Here is a 26,885-nt window from a genome sequence, read left to right as displayed (position 1 = left end):
CATAGGAGGACATGGTTATATAACTATTGCATAAAGAAATGACTGACCAGAAGTTTGCCTATTATTGTGTGAGCCAAGGAGGAGAACATTGGCTTTGTGACCTTGGGCACAGCTCTTGACCTCTCTGAGCCTCAGAGCATGAAGGAGGCCCGCCCATTGGGGGTCAGCAAACATTTTTTGTAAAGAGCCAGAGAATAAATATTTTAGGCTTGATGGGCCAGAGGGTCTCTGTCACAACTCCTCAGCAATGTCCCTGTCATTTGAAGATAGCCACAGATAATACACAAATGAACGGGCATGGCCGTGTTTCAGTAAAACTTTATTTATGGCACAAAAATGGGAATTTCATACAATTGTCATGTGGGTGATGTATTTAGCCACCTCTTGGTTTTTAAAAATTCATTTAAGAATGTAAAAACAGGACTTGCCTGGCAGTTCGGTGGTTAAGACTCCGCACTTCCAATGCAAGGGGCGTGGTTTCGTTCCCTGGTCGGGGAACTAAGATCCCACATGCCAAGGGGCACGGCAAAAAAAAAAAAAATGTAAAAACACCCTTAGTCCCCAGGCCACACAAAAACAGGCTGGTGGGCCAGGGTTTGCCAACCCCTGTTCTACTTCTTTGGCTGGTGGTAACCCAGGTGTCTCTCTCTCTATGCAAAACCATCAAGTTGTACTCTTAAGGTTGTAGCATCATTTTAGAGTTAAGTGATAACTCAATTTGTAAAAGCAAAAGGGAAAAATAAATGCGGGTAATTCTACGGGGATTTTCTAGAAAAACAAACAAGGAACAAGGCCAAATTTCATTCGAACTGAGATTCCATCTTCGTGAAAACAGTCTCAAGACAGTGACTGCATCTCCCTGGGGACATGCGGACATCTGTCAACACACAGAGAACAGTGTGTAGGAGGGCCCCCCGCCAAAATGTGATAGGGTCTGACCTCTGAGAGGAGGGTCCTGGCTGAGGAAACAGGCAGGAGGTGGAGAAAGATTTAGCTTTATGCCTCGTGTTCAGTGGCATATTTGCATTTGATGTGTGCAATTAAAAATGAATACAGACCCAAGACAATTGAAAACATACATTCATTCATAAACTTGCCCACAAAAAGGAGAGGAGCCCTGACACTCGCTACCACGTGGATGGACCCTGAGAACACGATGCTCAGTGAGAGAAGCCAGACACAGGATACACAGTGTGTGATTCCATTGATGGGAAATGTCCAGAACAGGCAAATCCACAGAAGTGGAGAGTGGATTCGTGGTTGTCAGGGGCTGGGGGAGGGGGAAAGGGGATGATGCTAAATGGGGACAGGGTTTCTTTCTGGGGTGATAAAATATTTTGGAATTAGAGGCGATGGCTGCACAACCTTGTAAATACAATAAAAGCCACTGAACTGTACACTTTAAAAGGCTGAACTTGCTGACATGTGACATATCCCCATATAAACTCTAAAAGGAAAATGGTGAAATCAGAATAAGGCTTGTGCCTGAGTTAACTATAGGATGCCAATTTGGTTTGGATAAGGTAGAACAGCTGTGTAAAATAGGATTCTAGGGGAGCTTGGGTGAAGGGGACATAGGACTTCTCTGTACTATTTTTGGTAACTTCTTTTGTCTTAAGCTATTTCAAAATAAAAGGTAGTAAGAATTATTATTATTATGGAAATAGATCTGAGACTCGGCCAGGTCTGCCTGTTCCCTGGAACAGCCTCTGGGCAGCTGAGGGTGAACCAGATCAGGAGGACAAATGGCCCCCAGACACGCCCCGCTCACCTTGCCAACCCCACCCCCTGCCAGGAACAGAGGACCCAGGACCTTAAAATGGATACACTCAGACACGCAGCAAACACCTTCTAATTCAACAGCCCGAATGGCATGAGGAGATTATTAGTTTTCTGTAACATTTGATTCAATTAATTAGTTCCCAAATATCAGCCTATCCAGGCAAGCAAAGGCAAACAGAGATAAATCCCAGCCCGGCCTTGCTTCATCTTTTAAAGGCAATTAACTCTTCATTATTAGCTTTTAATTAGGGAGTAATAATGGCCTCATTAATACACTTTATTATACTTGTCACCAGGCAGCTGTTCGGAATGGATTCTGTTATCAGATGGTTGTGACCCTGGTGTCAATATGTTTAATCCAGCGGAGGCAGGAGTTTGAGGGCTGCCCTCCACCCCTTTCCTGGGGGAAGCAGGGCTAGTCCATCAGCCCCACCTAGTTTTATCATCGTGGCCCTTCAGGGGATTCACAGGGTCTCCTGACTTCCACTCTGGGCTGATCCTAACATTTCCCCACTCAGAATCCTTCCAGAGATCCCAGTCCTCTTCCAGCAAAATGCAGAAAAGCCCAGCTCCTCCCTGGGGCAAGCTCCCTCTGTCTCCTCCCGCTCTCCCATCACTCACCCTGTTCCAGCCACACTGGTGGCTGTGAATGTCCCTTGCCCGCCCATGCATTGTCCCTCCTCTGCTCTGCAATTAGATACAAGGTTAATCATTACAACTTTCTTTGCAAGAGCTCCATGCTGGAAACCCCAGCTGGAGAAGGTTCAGTAAGAAGCAGTGAAAGCTGAGAATAATAGTCTCATGAAATACCCACAAGCAGCTGTGGGTATGAATGAATTCACGTGGCTTCACTTGCAATCACATATGTCCACTGACTGGTGAGCATACAAAACAAACTGTGGTCCAGCCCTGCGTGGAATACTATACAGCTACGAAAAAGGAACTCCCTGCTGAAACACACAATGAGGGTGAATCTCAAGTGCACTGTGCTGAGACAAAGAAGCCAGACACACATGGCTACATTCTGCAGGATTCTGTTTACAGAAAGTTCTAGAACAGGTCACACTAATCTAGAGGAGTAGAAAACAGATCAACAGTTGCCTTGGAGCTTGGAGGGTGATAAGGCAATATTGTGGAGGGAGGGAGATGTTCTATATCATGTTTTGGGTGGTGGTTATTCATGAGGATGCATTTGCCAAACTTACAGAACTGTTAGAGTGAAGATATGTTTATGGTATGTAAATGATGGCTTAATAAAAAAAGTTTTTTTTAATTGTATCAGTGTCTTGGAAGTGGTTCATTGAGGTGTAAAAGCTGTGCTAAAATCGTAAGGTAAATACCTAGAAATATCCTGTTAGCATGAGTGGTAGTTACAGGTCAGCCCAAATAGGAAACAGAGAATCTGTATGTGCCGGGACTCATCAAGTTGTGAGCATGAGGACTTCTCACAAGCACTGAAAAGAGTGTGAATGGAAAGTACAGCAATCGATTGGCATTTATTAGCTCTGTGGTCACTCGAGCCCTGTTCCTGGTGTCAACAGTTAGGAAATGCTCTTGAAAGATGACGTGGCGCCCCTAGCAATCTGAGCCGCAAAAAAAAAATAACAGAACAGGACGAAATACTTTTCAAACAAAACTCAGTGACCTTTGGGCTCAACCAAACGTTTTTATCCCACTCTCAAACTTGAGCAAAATAAGGCAATTATTGTTGTGAACTGGTTGTTAAACACAGCCATTATGAAAAATAAAATTATATAAACTTCCAATGAAATAAATTGTATTAAAAACAAAGCAATAAATATTCAAAACTCATCACTTGCTACTTATTTTACTGTATTTTGCTATCATCTATGTTCTTCAGGTTTTTTATATTTATTGTATCTGGTGGAAATACTATATAATGGTGGGCTACTGTGCTTCTTTTTATGATTCTGCAATCAGTGACATCAGGTTGCTAGCTTGGATTCAACCATGGTGACAGTATTTACACCCTGTAAATAAGCAAATACTACCAATCCAAAGAATGAATGAATGAATGAAGGATGTCAAGGACGTCTCTCAGCCTCTCTCTTGTAAAATGGCTGCTGTGGCTCTGGCCATCACGCCCACATTCCATATGGGAGGAAGAGGTAAGAGGAATGGGAAAAAAGGGCAGCACCAGCCTTGACTGTCCCTTTCACGAGGAAGTAAAAAACTTCTCCAGAATTCCCTATGTCTCATTGCCCAGAACCATGTCATATGACCATATATAGCTGCAAGGGAGGCTGGGAAGGCAAGTACTTTGATTTCCCAGCCTTTAATGTAAAGGAGGAGGACAAGGGAGAAGCAGTTGGGGATGTCTGCTGGGTTTTTCTACCAACAGCATCTGCCTTGTTTAATCACTAAAACCTTTTTCTCTAAGGAAGGATCTTTACAATTAAGCATTTCTTTGTGAGCCACAGGGTAGCCAGGGGAAGGCGAGGTGGGGTGGGTACTCAAGGGCCACCAGCTTGGGGGACAACCAGGAGGAGCCATGGCTACATAAATATGTGGTTGCTCATAAACTACAAATTCCACACAGCTTTATATAGCAAAAACAGCCAGTAGCAGTGACTTGCCTTCTCATGGGGACACAGCAATGAAAATGATTATGAAACCAGTCCCATCACCCTCTTCAAGCTGAGCAGCAGCGACAAGACTTTGTCCACTGAAGGATGCAGGCATTCCTGGGAAAAAGTGCTCACATGCATTTTTGAAACATGCGTATTGAGATATTTCTCTGCAACACTGATCATGCTGCCCACGTCTGCGGCTGTTATTTCAGACGGCTGCTCACCAGGAGTGTGGCCAGGAGGTGTTCAGCCCCTCGGGAAGCCCGGGGCAATCCCTTTGGGGCTGCCATTCCTAACTCTGAGAACAAATTTGGGGTTTCTTAAGAAAACGGAGCTCCGTCACCAGAGGTCTGAGCCTTCAGTGATGATTTTCTTTTCCTGCTGGAGAAGAAGATGGATGATTCATCATGGGGGTATATTTTAAAACCATATCGAAACACTTCAGCAGAAACAAATGTGGGATTCTTTGCAGTGTTAACGCAACCAAACTTGGGGTGTGGAGTGTGTGGTCCTTCCCCAAATGGCAAGGACCAGTTTTCCAGCCTGCAGTGATGGACAGGGGTCTTTGGCAAGACATGCCTGCATTTCCCCAGTCCTAGTTTGAGCTGATGTCCAGCCACCAGCCATTTGCTGACAGTCTCACTACTCAGTAATTATGGGCTTGGTTCTTCTAATTTCACAGAATCAAATAAGAGAAGGGTAAGCCTGTGGGTGTGGCCCCTGACCCACAGCTCAGCCAGTGACGTGGGGCTGGGTGGCTACAGCATGGTGAAAGACTGAACATCAAATCAGCCCTCTCGCTGGCAGGAAATGGTCATCAGGGAATTTTAAAATACTGTGTTTCAAGACAGTTCTGACAAAAGGCTTTTAATCATCTGAAAGGATGTTCAACCTGACTCATTATAAAAGGAATAAATGTTAAGGCCATGATCAGATATAGCTTTTTACTGATCCGATAGATGGGGATCACAGGCTAGGTGAGAGCTTTCATCCTGGAAGGTATGGGGAGGAGGCATCCTCCTCCAACGCACGTCGGGGTGCACAAGGTATTGGGTGGGGGTCATCTGGCTGCAGGAATTAAAAGTAAAATGACAGAAGCTTCCACCCATCAGTCCTCCCCTCCCCACCCCCGTTTTTAGATATTTATTCTAGAGAAACATGCACACATGAATAATAACAAAACTGCTTTGCTATAGCATAGTTCATAATTGGGAAAAATTGGAAATAACCTCCGAGTCCATCAATAGGGTATTGATTAAACAAATTAACAGTCCATCTGCACTACGGAATATTTTTACCAATTTACCAAAGAACAGCGCAATTCTTTGTGTAAAAATGTGGACCCTTCTCCAACCAGGCATTCATGCCCCTGCTCTACCCTAACTGCCCCTTTTCAGGGTCAGCAGGGACCCCCACGCTGTTAAACCCAAAGAATGGTCATTCTGATTCCACCTGGTCCAGCCCCCATCATTACCTATCTGGACCAGCTCACTTGCCTCCACCCTGGTTCCAGGCTCCTGCCCTGGCCACCTACAGTCTGTTCTCCCCGCCACAGCCACCAGAGGGAGCTTGTGGGCACCTGAATAAGGTCCTGCCCCTCCTTTGCCCCAGCCCTCCAGGACTCCCACCTTCCTGGGGGTAAGCACCCGAGTCCTCCCCATGGCCCACAAGGCCCTGCATGACCTGCCCCGTCCCCTCCCTGCCCTCTCCTCCTCCCTCTCTCCCCCTCGCTCACTCTGCTCCAGATACACGGGCCTCCTCACTGTCCCTCCAATGAACCAGGTATGGTCCTGCCCCAGGGCCTTTGCACAGGCTATGCCCTGCAATGGAAGTTCTCTTCCCCTAGATGTACACCTGACTCACTCCCTCACTTCCTTCAGGTCTTTGCTCAAATGTCACCTTCTCAGTGAGACTCTGAACATTCTATTTAAAATAGTAACCTGACTCTCCACCCTCATCTCTCTTACTTTCTTTTCTTTATGTAGCATTTATAGTCTTCTAACCTGTTCCATAGTTTGGTTATTCACACTATCTGCCTCTCCTGAGAGGCAGTGAGCTCCCATGGACAGGAATTTTTTTGCCTATCTTCTTCCCCAGTGTAGCCCGAGCACGCAGAACAGAGCCAGGACAGCAAAGGCCCTCTGCCAGCATTTGCTGAGTGACTGAATGTAAACAGTTTGAATGTAAACTTTCACCCCTACATTAATTAATCAGAATTCATCTGTAAAGAAGAGCTGTCCCTTCTCCTCCAGTCCATTTATGTTTTAATTCAGTTACTTATAGCAGTTTGGATATTTATTTTATTCTATTAGGTTATAATCCAATACTATCATTTATTTTATTGTTCAAACTCTTCTAGTGTTGGTTATTGGGAGTGGCTTTGGTTTGGGTTCTGTGTCCCATATATATATAAATTTTTTTTTTAGTATTTCCTTCCTTTCTGGCAACTCAAGATGCACCAGACTTGTGTTTTCCCTGCCCCAGGCATAAAGTTAATGGCTTCTCCAAGGAGCTCTGGTTCCTTTTTTTAGAGAATGGTACTTAGAAACCAAAGTCCAGGTGCCAGGTGTGCTCGTTGCTATTGGGGCATCAGAGTATCCAAGCATACACACACACCTATATTTCCTTCTGTGTCTAACTGTACTATCTGACTCTATCTATCTATCTATCTGTCTATCTAATCTTTCTCCCTATATTGAGGACCATGAATTAATACTGGGACTTCTGATTCCAGCCTAGCACAAGGTTTGTTCTAGTTTCCCATCTTCTTGACTTACTTGTAATTGCTTTCTCTGACTGAAAGGAACCTGGCTCTCATCACATACAATTTATTTACTCATTTGTTCAACCCCGGGATTCAGATAAATGAGCTACAGCATAGCTTACCTGGGAGAACCAGTTTCTACTGGAATACAGTATGCGTGTATAGGTATCTTTGTTTCTAGCCTAACAGTATCCAGGCAAAACACTGTTTTCCAAGCTACTTTGATCAGCTCCTTTCTCTCTACCTCTGCCTTCATTTATAGCACAGTTGGGTTCATGTGTTACTGTTTTCCATTTTGGGGTTCTCACCACATCCTGGTTGACATTAGTTAGTTATTGTTTGGGGTATGTGAAACAGGACTGTGATTGTAAGAGTCAGAGCTATTTCAAAAAGGTGTACTCAGAGCGAGTCACCCCCTCTTCACTCCAGCTACTATGTTCCCCTTCCCCCCTCATTCTTTTATACCCTCTCCCACCAGCCCTTGTAGGTCACCAACCATGTTCTTCAGGACCCATCTGCCTGTCAGGCCCTAGGCCGAGCATGGGGGTTGCTGATGGGACTGAGACTGTATCCTTATGCTCACGGGGCTCACGATCAAGTAGGGGGATGGTCATGGGACCAGAGAGCTACAGCAGGGGTCCCTGGGGCTGTGGTGGGGGAGGAGACTGGAGTGGCTTGCCTGGGGCCTCCCCCCAACAAAATACTCTCACACCCTACTTCCCGGAACCTGTGACTATGACCTTCTTTGGGAAAAGTGTCTTTGCAGACGTAACTAAGTCAAGGGTTCTGAGGTGATGAGGCGGTCCTGGATTCCCCAGGTGGCCCTAAATCCAGCGACTGGTGTGCTTGTACGAGAAAGGCTGAGGGACATCGGAGACAGAGAAAAGACACAGACACACAGAGAGATGGCCATGTGAAGACATAGGGTGGAGGGATGCGGCCACAGCCAAGGGACACCTGGGGCAACCAGAAGCTGGAAGAGGCAGGAAGGATTCTCCCCTGGAGCATCCGGAGAGAGCGTGACCCTGTGACAGCTTGGTCTCGGACTTCCAACCTCCTCCAGGACAGGAAGGAATAAATGTCTGCTGTTTTAAGCCACCAGTTAATGGTCCTTTGAAACTAACCTGGGGGCAACAGAGCAGTTAAGTGTTCTGGGGCCAGTGGAGGCCACCTGGAAGAGGAGGGAGGGAGGCTGTCTTGCCTGGGAGGCCCCTCCCCATCCCCCAGAAGCTGCTGGGTGGGGAGCCATCTGTCCCCGTCACCTCAGGGAGACGCCAGGCACCCTAACACTCACTTCTCCCAGCCCCGCCTCCGCTGGCCACTGTGTCACCCCTCAGGCTGGCCGTCCGTGGCAGCAAATAATTCTTATTTTCTCCATTAAGGGAGCAAAAGCACTAAGTAAATCTAACCCATAGATAATGCTCCCTGGCACGGGTGCCGGAGCTCCGAGGTGAGTCTCCAAGCCCAGCCCAGAGCTGCAGGGCTCTCTGAGCCTGGCTTCCAGGCCTTGGGGTCTTTGGGAGATTTTCTCCCTGGTGGTGTTCTCGGGGCTGTGACTCTGTGTCCCTGAGCAGCCTCGCTGGGGCGGGGGGGCGGGGCAGCCAGGATGGGTGGCCAGGAGAGTGGGGGAGGGACAGCTGGTGACGGGGAGATGGGGCAGCAGGCACGCAGAGTCCAGCACCGTCATAAAAGCCGTGAATCGTGACAGCGGGGGTTAGAGCCAGGACTCGCAGACTGCAGGGGCCAAGGGAGGCCTAAATTCGCTGTCCTTCTCTGCATTGGGGTGACCTGAGGGGGTGGGGGCAGCCTAAGGGGTTGAACACAGTGGGTGTTTGGTCCTCCTGCCAGCAATCAGCAGGATGAGCAGAGATGCTCCAGGTGTGGAGGGCACAGCCCCCAGGGGATGAATGACGATTGGATAGAAGGGCCCAGGCCAAAGTCCCTTTCTTCCCACCAAGCTCTTTGTGGGGTGGGGGTGGGGGGAGGTTCACTAGGTACAGAAGGAGCCTCTGAGGGACAAGGTGGATCTGGGCACTGAGGGATGCCCCATGAGAGAATGATTCTGTCGTAGGAACAGAGTGGGTATATGGAGGCTGTCACCTCTCACTGGCTCTAAGTCTGAAATGAGCACAGTTTTTTTCTGTAAAGGGCCAAATACTCTATGTCTAGCTTTTGGGCTGCCAGGTGGTCTCTGCTGCTACTGCTCAGCCCTCCCCTGTAGAGCAAAAGCCACCATAGATGGTACTCAATGAATGGGTGTGCCTGTGCCAATAAAACTTTATTTATAAAAACAAGTGGCGGACCGGATTTGGACTGAGGGCTGTAGGTTGCGGGGGCCTTGCCCTAAGAGGCTGCGGTCTTCAACACCACGCACCCCTGGCCCAAATCTGATCGACCTCCCTTGAGGGGTCGGGTCTAAACATCACCTCTTTAGGATCCTGACATTCCATCTGACAGGTCTCTGAGACCACGGCTTACCCTCTGTCTCTGCCCTCCTTCTTGTCCGTTAGGACACGTGTGAAAGCTGCATATATGGTCCCTTACATTTCCATCGTTTGCCTGCTTTCCTGAACTCTAAATTCCAGAGAAGCAGTGACCGTGTGCCCCTCTTCCTCAGCCACCTTCCAGGTCCTGGCACAGGGCGGTTGATATTTGCCACCTGATAAATGACTCAAACTCCAGTGCTGGGCACAGAGCCCAGCACCACATGGACCCCACCGCTCCATGTGGCCGCACGGTTGGGGATCCAGCCTGGTGTCTTAGCCCTGGCCTCAGTCCACGATGGCCTGTCCCAAACTGCCTCCCCATTTTATGACGTTTCAGAGAGCGCTGGGAACAGCGGGCCATCTACAGCCCTGCTGAGATCACCTGGGCCAGCCACTTGCACTGCTGTTGTCTGTGGCCCCCTCCTTGGGGCTGAGGACCGACCATGTCCGCCAGGCCCCAGGCAGGCTCAGAAGATGCTGACTCACCTGGTCAATGTCACAGAGAATCCCCCGTAGCAATGGGGAAACTGAGTCCCGGTGGCTCTGTTGAGGGCGCTGGAAGCAGCATCTCTATGAAAGGGGGTCTGGGAAGTGGGGTGATGGTGGCAATGACTGGATGGAGATTTCAGGACACAGCACCCTGAAGAACATCCGTTCTGCAGAAGAAAAACCGAGGCCCAGGGGGGCGCCCTGTCCACAGCCCCATGCTCCTGACTTCCCCCACGTCACTGTCTTGCACAGACACTCCAGGGCCCACCTGTCCAGTAAGTATATCCCCTGGGTGCTGATGTCTCCTAAAGGCCCTCCTCTGGCCCTTGGCCCCATGTCCAGCCATGTACCTTCATATGGGGGGGGGGAATCGTGCTCAAAGCTGAGCTCCTGGCCTCTCCCCAGCCCGAGCCTACCCATCCCAGGTCATGGCAAAGGCCATCTATCCAGATGCTCAGCGCAGCCCCCTCTGCCCTGGTCCCCAGCTCCCACCTCACCACACAGTCTGTCCTCCTCTCAGTAGCCAGAGGGCACCTGTGAGCAACTAAGTCAGGCCCCGCCCCTCCTCCTCGGCCCACAGCCCTCCAGGGTCCCACCTCCCTGGGGGTGAAAACCACAAGTCCTCCCCGTGGCCCACAAGGCCCTGCACAGCCTGCCCCGTCCCCTCCCTGCCCTCCCCTCCTCCCTCTCTCCCCCTCACTCACTCTGCTCCAGACACACAGGCCTCCTGGCTGTTCCTCCAAACAGTCAGGCACGGTGCTGCCCCAGAGCCTCTGCACAGGCTGTGCCCCAAGAAGTCCCCATGGCTCAACCTCTCATCTCCTTCAGGACACCCCGTTCTCCATATCACAGCTGACATCCCATTTTACGTACTAACTCTCCCACTGGTGACACACCTACTGCTGTATCCCCAGTATTGGCTGGACAAGCGCCACGGTCATGAATACGGGGGTCCCAGCCTCACCCCACTGTGGGAGACCCCACTGTCTCGCATATGCCCAGTGGCCGCCCACCACAAGATACGCTCCCCAGCTCAGATGTCACAAGAACTGGGTTGAGGCTGGGAGGGCTGGGGGAGAGGGTGGCCACAGGCCCCTGACAAGCAAGGGGTGGGTCAGACGAAGAGGGTCCCTGACTGCCTCTGATGCGGGGGGTCTGTGTGGAGTCAAGCTTCAGATGTCCAGCTCAAGAAGGAAACTTCTTCCACCCTGGAGGCGGGGAGCAGGGGCTGCGGCGCCAGGCCGCGTGCCCCCCCACCCCGGCCCCCGCCTCCAGGGAGGCTCCACACCTGTTCCATCCTGGAGGGGGCGACCGGAGCCCACCCCTGCTGGAGACCGCCGACCGCCAACCGCCATCCCGGCGCCCACTCAGAAAAGAAGACACTGCAACGACCTGGAGCTGTAATTCGCAGTGCTCACGAGCCTTTAATTCATTATGAACCTAGAGGCAGGGGAATTAGGCAAAAATACAGCGCGCATCCTTAATCTCGGGTAGGAAAAAAACAGGGTGGGTGGGTTTGTTTTTTGCTTTCGCACACAGACACGGATGTATCTTCGTGGGGGAAGTGTGCGTTCCCCTTTGCTGTGAGACCATCTGTCTGCAAGAGTTGTCTGGGAACCCACGACCGACGGACGGGGTGCGACCCAGAGCGGCCACAGGGCCCGGCCCACCGCCCAACCCAGGGCCGCAGGGGCGTCTGCCCGCTTCTTTTTATTCTCTTTACAATATAAATAGCATTTTCAAACTACATATGAACACAGTGACAGCGCCCCGGGGCAGGGGCTGCTGCATGCAGAGGAAACCCCGACATTCCGCCGACTCCCCTGGCACCTCCCGCCCCGCCCGCCCCTCCAGGGCACCTGCCCCCTCCCCATCAAGGAAGTTGTTCTCCGCTCCCCTTACATAGTTCTCTCTGGCCTGGCAACCATTGGAGCCTCTTTTTTAAAATTAAAAAAATTCTATACAAGCAAATGATGCCCTCAATCCCTCTACAGGGGACAGCGGGGCAGCTGAGAGGCGGGGTGCTAAGAAGCACGTTTTTGCCTGGAAACTCAACCCACAACCCTTACGAGGCAGATTTCCTCTGAGCTGAAAGCGATTCCCTCTCGTGCTCTCTCCTGGACACACAAATCCACGCGTCACGGAGAGGATACAGGATGTGCCAGCCCCTCGGGTTCCGGGGAAGACCCCCTGCACACCTGGGCCACAGCCGGACCCCCTGAGGGCCACCCACCCAAGGCCTCAGCTGGGGGATGGGTCTCCCGAGGGGAAGAAGCAGAAGATGGAGCCACCAGAGGAGAGAGCGTTTATTTTGCAAAAGGCCACGCAGACAAGGGGCAGGCCACCCAGGGAGCTGCCGGTCTCCTCCTGTTGGGCGCTGGCGGCGGTGCCAGCCACCCGGACCTTCTCGATCTCACGATCGGGAGAGAGTGAGTGACCAGGCGCCACCGTCCGGGATCCCTGGGCGCCCCCAGGCCTCACCGCAGCTACAGTGCATCCCCGCCACTCACAGACCAGCGAGACCAGAAAACACAACAAACAAAAAGACGAGCTGCTTTCATCTCCCGCAGCAATCTTGGTTCTGAGAAAAAGGACATTTTGTTTTGTTGTTTTTAAAGCCACAAATCTAGAAAACAACTTTGGGGCTTGTTTTTCCTTTTCTTTCCTTTTTTTCTTGCATTTTTTTTAAACAATAGGTATTTATAGAAAGAACCTCACAAAGGTGATTTATGTACAGAAGTCACAATCTCAAAGGCTGCTCAGGAGGCAGGCAATGCAGTAGCACCTTTTCGAGAAGAAGAGCTTACGTGGTTTACGAATCTGGGTCGAGGGGGTGGCGCGTGCCCCCGCCGGCCCCCCAGAGCCCACGTGGCCCTGCTCCCTGAGTCCGGGGGCGCATGTGGCGTCCTGCTCGCTCCTGTCGCCGAGGTAGCCTCTCGGGCCACGGAGGCGAGGACAGGGATTCACAGCAAGCAAATGCCTGGGCCCGCCGCGCCTGCCTTGCTGGGCCAAGGGGTCGCCGGGCGGCCGGCTGTCCTAGAACGGGGCTCCAGGCCAGCACTGCGCCTGCAGGAGGCTCTCCATGAAGGCCGGGTAGTCCGGGTTCCGCCCCGAGTTCTCCACAGCGCGAGGGGTGCCCACCCGCGGGCGCTTGGCGGCCTTCACCTCTTCTCCCGAGAAGACATTTTCCTGCGGGGCCCCCGTGCTGACCGACTGCAGGAGATCAGACGGCACTGGGGTTAGTGCGGATGGGGTGCTGCGGCCTGAAGGTCTGTGTCCACCCCCAGAGTCCTGTGTTGAAGCCCTACCCTGCCACAGTGTGATGGTATCAGGAGGTGATGAGGTCATGAGGGTGCAGCCCTTGTGAATGGGATCAGTGCCCTTATAAAGGGATCCCAGAGAGCTCTCTCTCGCTCTCTCTCTCTCCACCATGTGAGCACACCAGAAGGCAGGTGTCTGTAAGCCAGGATCCGGCCCTCACCAGGCGCCGAATCTGCTGATACCTTGATCTTGGACTTCCAGCCTCCAGGACTCCAAGGTATCTGCTGATACCTTGATCTTGGACTTCCAGCCTCCAGGAGAGATAGTTTGTTGTGTAAGTTCCAGTCTGTGATATTTTGTTATCACAGCCAGAACAGATTGAAATATAGGCTCCACTCGGGGGCCTGGCTGGAGGAGATGCCTGCCCTGATGGGGGTCAAGGGCCCTGGGCTGCTGACCCTCAGCCAATGACAATGTTCTGAGAAACAACGCTCACTGGGGATGGCCCAGTCCTGCCTCTGCCTGGACCCCCCACCCTGTGAGTGAGCCCCCCATCAGGCAGAGGAGGGGCCCTAAGCTCCCAGTCACTGGCCCCCTAGCAGGACGGGCGCCCTGCCATCCACAGAGTGCAGGAGGCAAGGCCAGGCTGCACACAGGCCACTCGTCTGCCTGGCAGCTCCTGTCCGTCCCCCAAGGGAACCTGGCATCTGAGACCCCCACCAGCTCTGACTCAGCTCTTCCACCCATGGCCATGGCGCCCAATCCTCAAAACCTTGGATTAAACACAAAAGAAAGAAGACAGTGAAAGGCTGTGAGAAGAGGCCAGTCTCCCCCGTTCCTTTGTGCATCACCGACCTGCAGCTCAGATCCATGTGCAGGCGCTTCTGTCTCCTCCTCACCGGCTGGGCTGACCCTCCCGCCCCAGAACAGGCAAAGGCCGAGGCAGGAGGTCAAGGCCACCTGGACGGTTCACTCTCCCAGGCAGCAGCGCTCACCCCCACCCCCAGCCACTTACCAGCCGGGACCGGACCCTCTTGGGGAGCTCCTCGTCCAGGGTGAAGATGTCACCACGCTTCACCGTCAGCTGGGACCCATCCTCGAACTCCACCTGCCAAGGGGACACAGTTCAGCTTGCTGGCTGCTCAGCCTGGCCTGGCTGAGGCCCGACACCCGCACTCTCACGGCCTGCTTGCCAGACAAGCCACGGGAAATAGCACAGGGTCAGCAGCTGTCATCTTTCTCGCTGGGATACGGGTGGTTTCTCTTCAAAGATTCCACCCTTTTCAATAATTTCTTTTCCACAATCATGGTGAGAAACTCACAACCGACTTGGTTTTTAAAAAAAAACAAGGGCACTGAACTGTACGCTTAAAAATCGGTAAAACAGTAAATTTTGTGTTAGGTATGTTCTACCACACACACACATACACACACACAAATCGGGAAGACACCTCCAAAGGGGATAATACTGGACAGCTGGACAACCTTCCAGCTTGTGCTGACCTTCTCAGTTAGCGGGCAAACGCCATCATCCCCAGCAGGGCCTGGTCGAGGGCCCCGCCCCAGCCCATCCCTGTACCTGGTAGACAGGACCCCCTCACCTGGTAGATGTGACTGGTCACAGAAGAAATGAACTTGGCCCTGTAGATGTTGCCATCAGTCCACCGGAGCTCAACAAACTCGCCCTCGGGTGGGGGACCCAGCCGGGCACAGTCTCTACTCTGTGGAAGGAAGGACGGGCGGGGGGTAAGGGGCGCCCTCGGCCTCGGTCACCACGCTCGCCTGGGCTAAGAAAGGTCCCATTTGGTAGATTTTGCCGCCAGGAGGAAGGCAGTGCTCTCAGCTTGAACTATCAAGGTGAGCTGTGGGCAGGTGCCCAGGCCAGGGGTGCCATGACCACCACAGCCCTGGGGAATCGCCCACCTGCAGGCGTATCTAGACTGGCCTGGCTCTCTGCTGTTTCTACAGAAACAGGTGGCACTTTCCAGCAGGGGCCCTACAGCCTGGACCTGTCCAGCAGGGACAATGGTGACCCTGGATGCAGGGGACCTCTGTGAGGGATCCGGCCACCTCCCTTCCTAAGGGCAACGCTTGCCCTGCGCCTGCGCCCGCCCCTCGCCCTACCCACCGCCCCTGGCCCCGCCCCCTTCAGCCCTGCGCTGCTCACGGTGATGCTCTCTGGGTACAGGTTATCGCTGTAGGACCCGTCGTCAAAGTTCACTTCGTAGAAGGTCTGCGTGGTGGTGCCGATGACGCGGCACCGGTAGTAAAGCCCGTTGCGGTTCTTGGTGATGACCACCTGCCCTAAGGACACGGCCCTCAGGATCTGGACCTGGAGGCGGAGGGGGTGTTAGAACACAGCGGGGCGGGTGGGCGGGCAGGGGAACAGGGCGGAGGGCAGGCAGGCACTCACAGTGTGACCCCCCGACTTGTGCTTGAAGCAGGTGATGGAGACAACGTAGGGCCAGTCGTCTGGCTCCATGAGGACGCCAGCGGCGTGGGCGCAGGTCACGTGGAAGGAGGTGGAGCAGTGCTCGCAGGAGCACTGGATGCAGGCGCCCGACACCTTCTTCATCCGCTTCCGGCAGTACACACATTTCTGCGGGGACACGGCGGTGGGAATGGGGCTCTGGCCAGTGCCTCTGCCCCCGCCCCCTGGGGCTGGGAGGCCTCTGACCAGGCCCCCAGGTCTGTCTCCGGAGAGTGACTCTGAGACCCAGGGCTGGAGTGCAGAGGCCCGGCAGCCGGCCTTGAGTGGAGGCATCCTGGGAGAGTCTTGACCGCGATGTAGAGCCCCCCCCAAAACCACCCCAGGCCCACCAACCCGGCCTGCAGCTGCCCCCCAGGAGCACTTCCATGACTGGAATAGGCACCAACAATCACACAGTGAAACGTGATTCATCCATGAAAAGGAGAGAAGCACTGACACTCGCTACAACGTGGATGGACCCTGAGAACACGATGCTCAGTGAGAGAAGCCAGACACAGAAGGACACACAGGGTGTGATTCCACTGATGGGAAACATCCAGAACAAGCAGATAGATCCACAGAGACAGCCAGTGCATTAGGGGTTGTCAGGGGCTGAGGGAGGGAGATGGCAGCCACCCAATAGGGAGGGGGTTTCTTTCTGGGGTGATGGAATGTTCTAGAACTAGATAGAGGTGACGGTTGCCTAACTGTGAATGTAGTAAAAGGAAAATGTTCCCTTTAAAATGGGGGATTTTTTTAAAAGAAAATAAATAAATAAAATGGGGGATTTTATCTTAATTTTGAATGAAAGTCGCTGCAGTGTAACCCTTCATAAGGAGGGGCAGAGGGCCCACGCCGTGGGAACGCCCCGCCTGGGCAACCTGCTCTGCTGGGCGTCAGCTCCCAGGCTGCGGATGCTGCACCCATGGCCACGCCCTGCCACCACTCAGCAACCACCAGCCCGTCACTCTGGGCATTTAATAAGCGGGCCTTTACCGCTTTGTAAACCGCATTCAAAAGCCAGAGAAGCCCCACAGCAAAGGCGCCGCAGGAGTGCTGCCCGGCGACGATCGATGGCAATGATATCTCATTATCAGGCCGTCAATGCCCGATTCTCCGGCCCGCCCGCGGGGACAGGTGCAGAAGCACAATACCACCCTTGAGGGCTGGGCTCTGCGTGGCTCCACGGGGAGCGGAAGGTGGAGCACAGCCGCCCTGGAGACTGGGCCGCGACCCCACAGCCGAGGCCCAGGAGAAACCCGACAGCCCGGCCTGACATGCAGCTCGTTCAAGCCAGCCTCCGGTGGCAGCTCATTATTCTGAGTTTCCACGTCATGAGGAATACAGGCCAGGCCCCCATCGGGCCATTTGTCAAGGGCTGAGCTCAGGGCTGCCTTAAGGGTGAGTCCTGTGTCTAGGACTCCCTCACTGGAGGCAGTGAGGTGGGGGTGGGGGTGGGGGGTGGTACATGGTGGGGTGTGGACATCGGTGGAGAACAGCGGCCAGCGGGAGGCCAAGGGCTACGGCTGGGTGTGCCATCAGCCATGGAGGCCGCAAGACACCATGTCCTATGTCTCCGGCCTCCCCTCTTCCCCACCGGCCCCTGCCGTCATCCCTCACTGCCTGCCTGCCTGCCAGCCCACCCTCCCTCCCATCAGGCTGTGACACCAGCCTCTACACCTCAAGGCAGGGCCAACGAGAGGGCAGAGCTGGTTCAAGGCACCTGCCCCGGCAGCCTCGCCTCCACCGGCCCTCACAACCTGACGTGGCTTGGTGAGGGGGTAAGCACAAGGTTCCGGCCGCCGGCAGGCTGGGGCCACCCCCGCTCACCAGGACCAGTGGCCAGGGAGTCACGGGGACAGAAAGTTGGGCAGATGACCAGGTGTGACTGTCCCCGAGCCTGCGGCCTGCACATGGCCCCGGGAAGGCAGGCGGGCGGGTGGCCAGGCACGCAGGAGTTAACCGCTGGCTTCCTTGCGAGGCTCCATTAGGCGATACAAGCAAGCCTCGTGTAAAAGGATTTTTAATTCATCGTTACAAGTGCTGGTAATGAAGAGGCTGCAAGCTGGAAATGTCAGATGATCCATAAAGCATCTGAGAGGGAGGATCTATCACGGCACAGCGCACCGCACCATCATTCCACCTGAATAATGAGGCCTTTTCCGCCTGCGCTCCTGGAGGAATCACCCGCAGGCGCCAGCCTCTTCCTAACGCCCGTCCTCGCTGGGTGGGGCTGGCGCTGGCCCCAGTGCCCCGTCTCCTGACCAAGCCCCGTCCGTCCCCTCCCACACGGCTCCAGCTGGCTGCCCCCTCAGCCCTGCCCGGGGGCCCCGCACCTGTGGGCTCCGCGGTCGGTGTCTCTGTGCCTTCACTGGGACTCCCCGCTGGGTTCAGTGGCCGCAGCCCCATTTCTTTGCCTCCTGCCCACTAGAGGCCTGGAGGAGTGTCACTAGCCAGGCCTGCCCCAGGCAGCTGGGAAATAAACCAAGCAGGACAAGCAGCCAGGATGCTGTCCATACTCCTGGCCAAGGACCCAGCTCCCAGATGCCACAAGACACATCCCATCACCCACATGTCCCCCACACGGCCACCTGCAAACTCACAGGTGATGATGACCTGGAGCACACGCTGGTGCTCAGATGGCACGATTAGCGCTTTCTGTTGTGGCCCAGTTGATGCCCCCCACACAGGGGACTGCTAGCAGCCCCATTTTATGGAGGGGAAGGCTGAGGCACAGAGAGGTCAAGGAATCTGTCCAGAGTCACACAGCTGGCTGGTGGCCGAGCTGGGAAGGGAAGCCAGTGTTTGTTCACTGTCTGCCTACTGCCCACTGAGCCAAAGGCTCTCCCAGATGGGGGAGGGGTGTGTGTGTTACCAGCAAGAGCAGGAGGCGTGAGCCTTGCAAGACCACATCTGCCCACGGATGGCCGTGCTCCTTAGAGGGGCCAGTGATGGTACTCCTACAACTTAGGAGCAAAAAAGACACCAGCCCAGTTCAAAAATGGGCAAAGGACTTGAATAGACATTTCCCTAAAGAAAACATAGAGATGGGGCTTCCCTGGTGGCGCAGTGGTTAAGAATCCGCCTGCCAATGCAGGGGACACGGCTTCGAGCGCTGTCTGAGAAGATCCCACATGCCGTAGAGCAACTAAGCCCGTGCGCCACAACTACTGAGCCTGCCCTCTAGAGCCCGCGAGCCACAACTACTGAGCTTGCATACCACAACTACTGAGGCCCACGTACCTAGAGCCCGTGCTCCGCAACAAGAAGCCCGCACACCACAATGAAGAGCAGCCCCCGCTCGCTGCAGCTAGAGAAAGCCCGTGCGCAGCAACGAAGACCCAACGCAGCCAAAAATAAATTAATTAAAAAAAAAAAAAGAAAGAAGACATACAGATGGCCAACAGGTACATGAACAGATGTCAACATCGCTAATCATCAGGGAAATGCAAATCAAAACCACCTGTTAGAATGTCTATCCTCAAGAAGACAAGAGATATTGTTGAGGACAGAAAGAAAAGGAAACCCACGTGCACTGTTGGTGGGAATGTAAATTGGTGCAGCTGCTATGGAGAACAGTATGGTGGTTCCTCAAAAAATTAAGAATAGAACTACCATATCATCTGGCAATTTCACTCCTGGGTTTTTGTCTGAAGGAAACAAAATCACTATCTTGAAAAGACACCTGCACCCCCATGTTCACTGCAGCATCGTTTACAATAGCCAAGAACTGGAAGCAACCTAAGTGTCCCTCGACAGAAAATGGATACAGAAGATGTGGTGTAGAAATACAATGGAATATTACTCAGCTATGAAAAAGAAGGAAATCCTGCCATTTGCAGCAATATGGATGGATGTTGAGGACGTTATGCTCAGTGAAAAAAGCCAGACGCAGAAGGGCCCATGCTGCGTGATTCCACTTCCACGAGGCATAGGAAACAAACTCACAGAAGCAGAGAGCAGAGTGATGGTCGCAAGGGTGGAGGAGGGGAAATAGGGAGCTGCCATTTAACGTGTGAGAGTTTCAGTCAGGGCTGATGAAGACATTCTAGAGCCCTGTTCTATGACCACTGTAACTGGATTGGGTACTTCAAATTCTGTTTGGCAGCATATCGCAGGTTAGGCAGGAAAGAACTGGGCAGAGTGTGAGTGGCTTCCTCTGTGTGAAAAGCTGGAAATAGAGGCGGGGAGGGGAGCCTTGCTTTTCTCCGGGTACCCCCACGGCTATTCAAAGAGTAACGGCTGGCCAAACTGAAATCATAACTTCTGGCTCCCTGGCAGCTACCCTGCATCCCTGGGGCGTAGGGACTCCAGGGTCCCTACCAGCTTCCACCGCTGCTCGGGGATGGCGCTGATGTCCACGGGGTGGCGCTCCATCACGTTCAGGAACCGCACTTCCGGGACGGCGATGGCGCAGATCACGTGGATCCACCTGGGAGGGGCGGAACAGGTGGGGTCAGGGGTCACAGGGTGCACTCCGTCCCCTTGGGGTCATCTCACGATTGTACGCACCGGCTGGCCAGGCCGAGGGGACCTCATCAGCTCCTGCCGGTCCTGCCCCCGCGCCAAATCGCCCCTCAGGACCCCCCAGGAGGAGAGTCCCTTCTAACCCACCTCCTGTCAGTCGTCATCTGCAGGGCGCCTCCCCGGAGGTTGCACAGGCAGCACTCCTACAGGGACCAGACAACAGCTAGGTGAGGGGTGTGCAGGGCGGCGCCGCCCGCCTGCTGCTCCGGGACCGGCTCCGTCCCCCGCCCACGGTCCTTACATTTCAGACTAGCGGCCACAGGAAGCGATGGGCCGAGAGTGCGTCGGGCTCCACCCGAGACCCAGGGAGGTGAGGCCGCCAGCCCAAGGTCACCCTGCGGGATGGGGCGAGCCCGGGGCCCAGGACAGGCTCCCCCACGGGCCGCGCCGGCTTTCAGAGCACCACCCCAGCTGCAGGGGCGAGTTACCGCAGTCCAGGCGTGGGCCGCGCACCGGGAACACGTCCAGCCCTCGTTGACCAGCTCAGGGCGGATGCCGTAGCAACCTGGAAGACAGGGGCCGGCGCATCTGTCACTGCGGCTGCCTGCGGGCTGCACGGGGACCCCCCGGCGGGGGAAGGGCGGCTGCGGCACTGAGGGTAATTGTGCTCACCAACCGCTCTACCTCAATGCGGGCCACTGCACGCAGAGCCGGAGAAAGTCTGGAAACGGACGCGGGGAAGGAGAGCTGGCCCCCAAGCGGGAGCCCTGCCGGGTCTGGAGACTCAGCCTGGCCTTCGCCCCCCACCCCAGTCTGGGAGGCTCGCCCAGGCTCTTCTGAGCTGAGAGAGAGAGGAAGGTGGCCGAGCGGTGGTGTGAGATGCAAGGTGGGCCTCGGGGAGCCCGGAGTTCAGAGCAGCAGAGCTGGGCCCAGAGTCCACTGTTTCCGAAAGCGCAGTCGGAGGCTCTGGGTTACCAAGGTGTTGGCTTTGGGATGTGGTCCGGATTTACAGTCGCGGAGGGGGCATGGGGGAGGGGGCATGGAGGAGGGGCGGAGGACCGTGCCCCGGAGCGAGGGCAGAAGGCACAGCCTGCCCTAGGACCCTGCCTCACCCGGGGTCACTGCCCAGCAGTCCTGCGGGGACCCTGAGCCAGCTGGGGCTCGCTGCCTACCAAACGGGCTCTGTGGGCTAGAGGGGCCATTGGCCAGTGCTGAGAGGTCCCTGGGGGAAGGACAGGGAGAAAGCAAGGCAGCAGGAAGGGGGCGACCCGAGGGATAGCAAGGTACCCGAGAGCCCGCACCTGGCCCCCTGCTCCATCCCCTGGGGCCCTCAGCCAAGGTCAGGCCTGGGGGTGTCCCCCTCTGTCTGGCTCAAGGAAGATGCCTGTGCTGAGGATTCTGCCTCCCAAGGGCAATGAGGGAGGCTCCTCTCCCCCTGCGTGGCTGGACCTCAGGCCCCTCGAGAGCGGCAGGGTGGTGGGCTCAGCTGCTGCCCACCCCCTCCCCCCAACCCCGACCCCGGGGGGCCCGTCTGCCCAGGAGCATGTCTCACAGCCAGGCCCGGCCGGGCAGAGCAGACGGGCTCCCAGCCAAGAGACAGACTGAGCTCCGGGCAGGCCTCTGCAGGGCGGGCGCCGGACAGAGATGTACACACGCAAAATTAAGCGGCTCCAGGAAGCTTTCTCCCTGTCCTGGGATCTTAATCTCACATTCGCTGCCCCCTCCCACCCAAGAAGGGGACAGACATGCATCTTCCTGTCTCAGGCTATGGTTGGGCTTTCAGGGTTTGGGGGAGGGTAGTCACTGATGGCAGAGATAAATCAGACCCCTGGACCACTCTAGAACCTCAGCTCTACCATCAGTTCCAACTCCAGCCCCAAAGCGCGGAGTTTAAAAGCGTCACGGCCCCTGACGGGTACCTGATCTCCTGCTGCCTCCCAGGCCCTGGGCGGGGAGGGCAGGCCTTGGTGGAACCTCCCAGAAGGAGGCTGACCAGGACCAGGACACCTGCCCCCAAAGGTCAAGACCCCCACCCCATGACGCCAGGTCCCGCTATAGGCCCGAAGCAGCAGCCAGAGGAAGGGGCTTCCCTGCCCCGCAGACACGAGGGTGGCCGTCTCGGGAGGGTGAAGCGGGGCTGTGTGTGGCGGACCCCTCGGCTCTCCCCCCTCCAGCACTCACTGGCATGGACCTGCAGGCAGCACTTAGCACAGGAGATCAGCAGGCTGGTCCCGTCGTCGCCGATATAGGAATTGGCGGGGAGCGGCTCTGTGTTTTCCCCGCTGGAGGTGAAGCACATCTCGGGGATCAGCGGCCGCGTCTTCTGACCGCTTTTGGAAGGCGGTGTGGCTGAGGGGCCCTCCCCGAGGGAGGCCTGGGGAGTCTCCCTCTCGGTCTGTAGGGACTGCAGGAGGGGGGCCGCCATCATCAGTGGAGAGCCCAGCATGGGGCAGGCGGGGACCCCTGACATCCTTGACTCTATCCTCTGCTCCTCCGTCCCCAAGCAGCACACCCCGGGCTGCTGTTTGCCGCACTAGCACCCCTACCAGGACACCTGCAACTGCCCCACCATGGGTGTCCCTGACGTACCCTCCCAGCCCCCAACCCTGCTTCAGAAGCCCCCGAGAGATCCTCCCCAAAGGCAGTCAGACCCTGTCCCCCCCACCCACAAGCCCTCCCACTTAGGGTTACTTGCAGACACAGCACAGACACTGCCCTGCTGCCCTCATCCCTCTCGCCTTCATCCCACTGCCCCTGGCTCGCTCTGCTCCGGCCACGAGGGCCTCCTCGCTGTTCCTCCCAAACGCCAGGCATGGTCCTGCCCCGGGGCCTTTGCATGTGCCGTTTCACTGCCTGGGGCGCTCAGATCTCTGCTCACATAACCAGCGGCCCCCAGGCCTTCCTTGCTCTGTCTGTCCTCGTGGTCCTGACCATCACCTGATGCCGTGTTATCTGTGTATCTATGTGGGGCGTTCTCTCCACCTGTGACTCGCATGTGCCCCATGATGGCTGTACCCCAGTCCCCCCAAATCCAATCAGATGAAGAGACTGCGGTGAAAACATCCTGCCCATGGCACCGGGATCCAGCAACCCTGGGCCTGTCACAGGGTGGTGGGGCTCCCAGACGAGCCTCCCCAGCACCCAGAGTGACGGAAGGACTCTGACCGACTCAGGTCATAAGGAAAGAGGCCACCAGAGACCACTGGCCTGATGCACTGTGTGTGTGTGGTGGTGGGGCCCTGGGGCGCCCCACCTGGCAACTTGGATTAGGGGACCGGATGGTTTCCAAACAGGCAGAGTATCCAGCCACAGCCCTTCCCATGATATGGGACAAGCGAAGTCTGGTCCCCAACTCTGAGGGCTCCAGACTGCGGAAACGGCAGCCCCACAAGGCCCGCTGATACTGTTGACGTGATTAAGCTGAGTCACAATACTTCACTTAGCAACCGGGATTAAGGAGATTCGCCTCTTAAGCCAGTGTTCCCAGCGCTGACTTCCAGCGGCGCTGAGGAGGCGCGTGCCTAGAGAAGACATCTGGACGTTTCGTCTTACTTGTTTCCACGACCAGATGTTGGCTCACTTAGGGACCACAGGTCCTGGCAGCTCTGAGTGGCAGGGCCCTCGAGATGGGTGTGCCGCCCTCAGCACAGGGCACAGAGCTCAGCTAGCTCAGCTAATACGTGGAAGATGCCAGGCACTAGGCTGGAAGCCGGGGACCCCAAAACAAGTGAGACCCAGCCCTGTCCTCCAAGGGCTGATAAACAGAGGGCAGGGGCAAGAGCAGAGGCGGGTGGGGGAAGCTGGGGGGCATGCTGGAGTCGGCTTGGGATAGCAGGTCCAGGAAGGCTTCCTGGAAGAGGTGGCAGCTGGGTGGAATCAAAGAGTGAACAGAAATCCATCTGGCAAGGGAGAGGCCTGGGTGGGTGTGTGGGAGATGCTGGGGGACAGCACGGAGCGTGCTATGTGTGCGTGCAGATATCACAGGAGAGGGTGGCTGTGGGGCATGTGGAGAGGCTGGAGGCCGTGGTGAGCCTGGCGGGCTTTCCAGCTGGGCCATGCGTGGCTGTGATGAGGTGCTAACAGGAAGGGCAGGAGGCAGGCAGTGGTCAGGGTTAGGGGAGGGGGACACAGCATGGAACAGGTTAAGGAGGAAACCGGGAGGACCTGGCGGTGGATGGTACAGGGCAGAGTGCGGGGAAAGGCCACGATCACAACTTGGAAACTCAGGACAGAGCTGGGGGCCGCGTGGTGCCAGGCCATGCGTGGGTCTTCGCCCAGCTCCAGCCCCCCACCGCCAGCCCCTGTTCACCACGCAGGCGCCTACTCGGGCCCACCCCCGGGCCCCCTGCCTGCGCTGCCCCCTGGGCTGAGCTGAGGGCCTCTCAGAGGACAGCCATCTGAGATGCTTCCTTGCACTCTCATCCTCTTTGAGGCACATTGATAAATTACCTTCCACTGAAACGCAGACCCTGGGCTCTCTCCCCGCAGCCCTCACAGGGGCCTTCCGTCAGGCTCTCTACCGAGCCCACTGTGGCTCCAACAGCAAATGGGTTCTTGGTCCCCATCACCCTCCCTTCAGGGGGAAGGGATTCCCTTCAGGCAGAGCGAGCCCTGGTGCCATCGGGAGCAGGCAGACGCTGCCCAGCCCGGCATGGCCCGGGGGTCCCTCAGCACCGGCTCACCTGGCTGTACGGGTAGAAGAGGGTGCAGATGGCACAGTAGGGCTCCGTCAGGGCGGCCGCCGCGTTGAACTTCCTCTCGGCCTGGAAGCTGGCCGCCTTGTTCTTCCACTGCAGGGACAGCAGAGACCTCAAGGCCTCGGGGTCACCCACGTCCTCGTCCCCGGAGAAAGGGAAGGCTTCTGGAGTAAAGCGGGAGGGAGGAGGAGCTTCAGCACCCAGGACCCCACCCCACCCAGTGCGTGCTCCAGGGGATGGGTCCCCACTTCTCGGCCCCTGAGCCCTTCCACAGGGAGGTGCCCTGGCCCCCCTCTGCTCAGGGCTGATCCCATCTGGGGACAGGAGATGGGATGGTCAGGCCCTGGCAGATCAGGCACAGACTCCCCTGGGAGTCGGGCGGGGGCACTGTTGCCCCAATGTCCTGTAAGATGGAGGGCACTGACAGATGTCCCTCCCATTACCTGTCACCGGGCTGGCCTCCACCGGCCTCGACTCCCAGCTCACTGTCCCCAATCCCCCACATCCCATTCCTGCACTTCCTGAGGACACAGGGGTGCCACCTGCCCTGGCATCAACGTCAGCGGTCCCCAGGAACCTGCCCAAGGAGCGGGGTCCTCATCCCTGGGGCCCCAACCTTCCCAGGAGCTGGGCCAGCATGGCTGGTACCACAGCCGTCCCAGCTATAAGGCCAGAGGCTGCCTCAATGCACGGGGACCCTGGGGCCGCATCTGATCTCCAGAGAGGCCCCTCCTGCTCCCAGAGCTCCAGCCCGAGACCCGCTTCTAGAACCCTCCACGTCCTCGCCCTCAAATTAGTTTCAGAATTAAAGAAGCCACCCAGGCGCTTTTCACATTCCACGTGCGTCTCAAACGGAAGGCTGAAGCGGAAGACGATAAATGGGCTTAGCAGGATTTCTGCAGATAAGACAATCACTCCGACTTTCAGCCGAGTGTTAAATAGAAGCTTCTCCGTCTCTGCCCCTCCAGCTCCAGTGCCACCGCCTCTTATTCCAACTTCTCCCAGGCGCACGCTGGGTTCAGGCAGGGAGGGTCACTTCTGTTGGGACTGGCCGCTCCCCAGTCCGGCGCCGACTTTCCCTGCGGGCAGCTTGGCCTCAGGTCAGAGATCAGAGCCCGGAGCATCGTGAGTCACAGGTGTCTGCGGGGTGACGGCCAAGAGCGAGGTTTCCTCTGTTCTCGAAGCAGCTTCTCCCACTTCGGGGCCACGCAGCCCTGTCTCCAAGGACGGGTGCAGGGACCGCAGGGCCAGGACGTCTCTGCTGGAAATGGACTTGGAAATGGGCCAGCTCCAGGCCCCATGCTGCTCCGTGATCCTCTAACCCTGAATCCGTTTCTCAAGCCTCTCCCTGGGGGATGCGGCCAGCACCTCTACCATCGTTCGTTGCTGCCCTCTGGAAACGCTCTGCACCAGGCAACCAGGCATCCGAACAGATCCCGAGGCTGTGAGAGGATGAGGTGTGGTCCTCGCTCACCTGGAGGGCCAGGAAGGGACACAAACGCACAAGGGCCACAGCAAGTGTGCTGGGGGTCGTGGGCAGGAGCCTCTGCTGACGGCATCTTCTCAGTTCTCACAGGATAAGGAGGGGGCAGAGGTTACCACGGAGACTGTGAAAGCATCGCACCAGGAGCTCTGGGTGACAACTGGCCTCGGCGCTCCTGGCATTCCCAGCACCCACCGTGTGCCTGGCACCAGGCCACACGCTTTACAGGCCTCAGCCCCGTGCACCTCCCTGGCAGGACCCCTTGAGGGGGCCAGAAGACCCCATTTTACAGATGGGAAAACCGAGTCACAGAAAGGCAAATGGCACCACGGTCCCCGGCTCTGGGCAGTGGGCTAGGGTGTGAGCCCAGGTGGCTGCACCTGCCCCTCAGAGGC

The 26,885-nt window shown here is 55.9% G+C and overlaps 1 protein-coding gene across 1 annotated transcript in view; it reads right to left on the bottom strand.

Annotated features, from left to right (window-relative positions):
- Positions 1–12,399: 12,399 nt before the first annotated feature.
- KDM4B (lysine demethylase 4B) overlaps positions 12,400–26,885 on the bottom strand; it is a 141,194-nt gene continuing 126,708 nt past the window's right edge. Inside the window, 11 exon segments of the mRNA XM_082621824.1 lie at positions 12,400–13,325; positions 14,389–14,481; positions 14,975–15,094; positions 15,541–15,722; positions 15,725–15,779; positions 15,781–15,972; positions 20,167–20,275; positions 20,458–20,513; positions 20,799–20,875; positions 22,492–22,714; positions 24,993–25,171. Of these exon segments, the coding sequence (XP_082477950.1) occupies positions 13,149–13,325; positions 14,389–14,481; positions 14,975–15,094; positions 15,541–15,722; positions 15,725–15,779; positions 15,781–15,972; positions 20,167–20,275; positions 20,458–20,513; positions 20,799–20,875; positions 22,492–22,714; positions 24,993–25,171 (1,463 nt within the window). The 3' untranslated portion in view covers positions 12,400–13,148.

Source organism: Mesoplodon mirus, assembly GCF_964341445.2.
Source record: "Mesoplodon mirus genome assembly, chromosome: 5".
Lineage (NCBI taxonomy): Eukaryota > Metazoa > Chordata > Mammalia > Artiodactyla > Ziphiidae > Mesoplodon > Mesoplodon mirus.
Note: the sequence above shows the minus strand (reverse complement) of the source record. Positions and strands in the feature narration are given on the sequence as shown.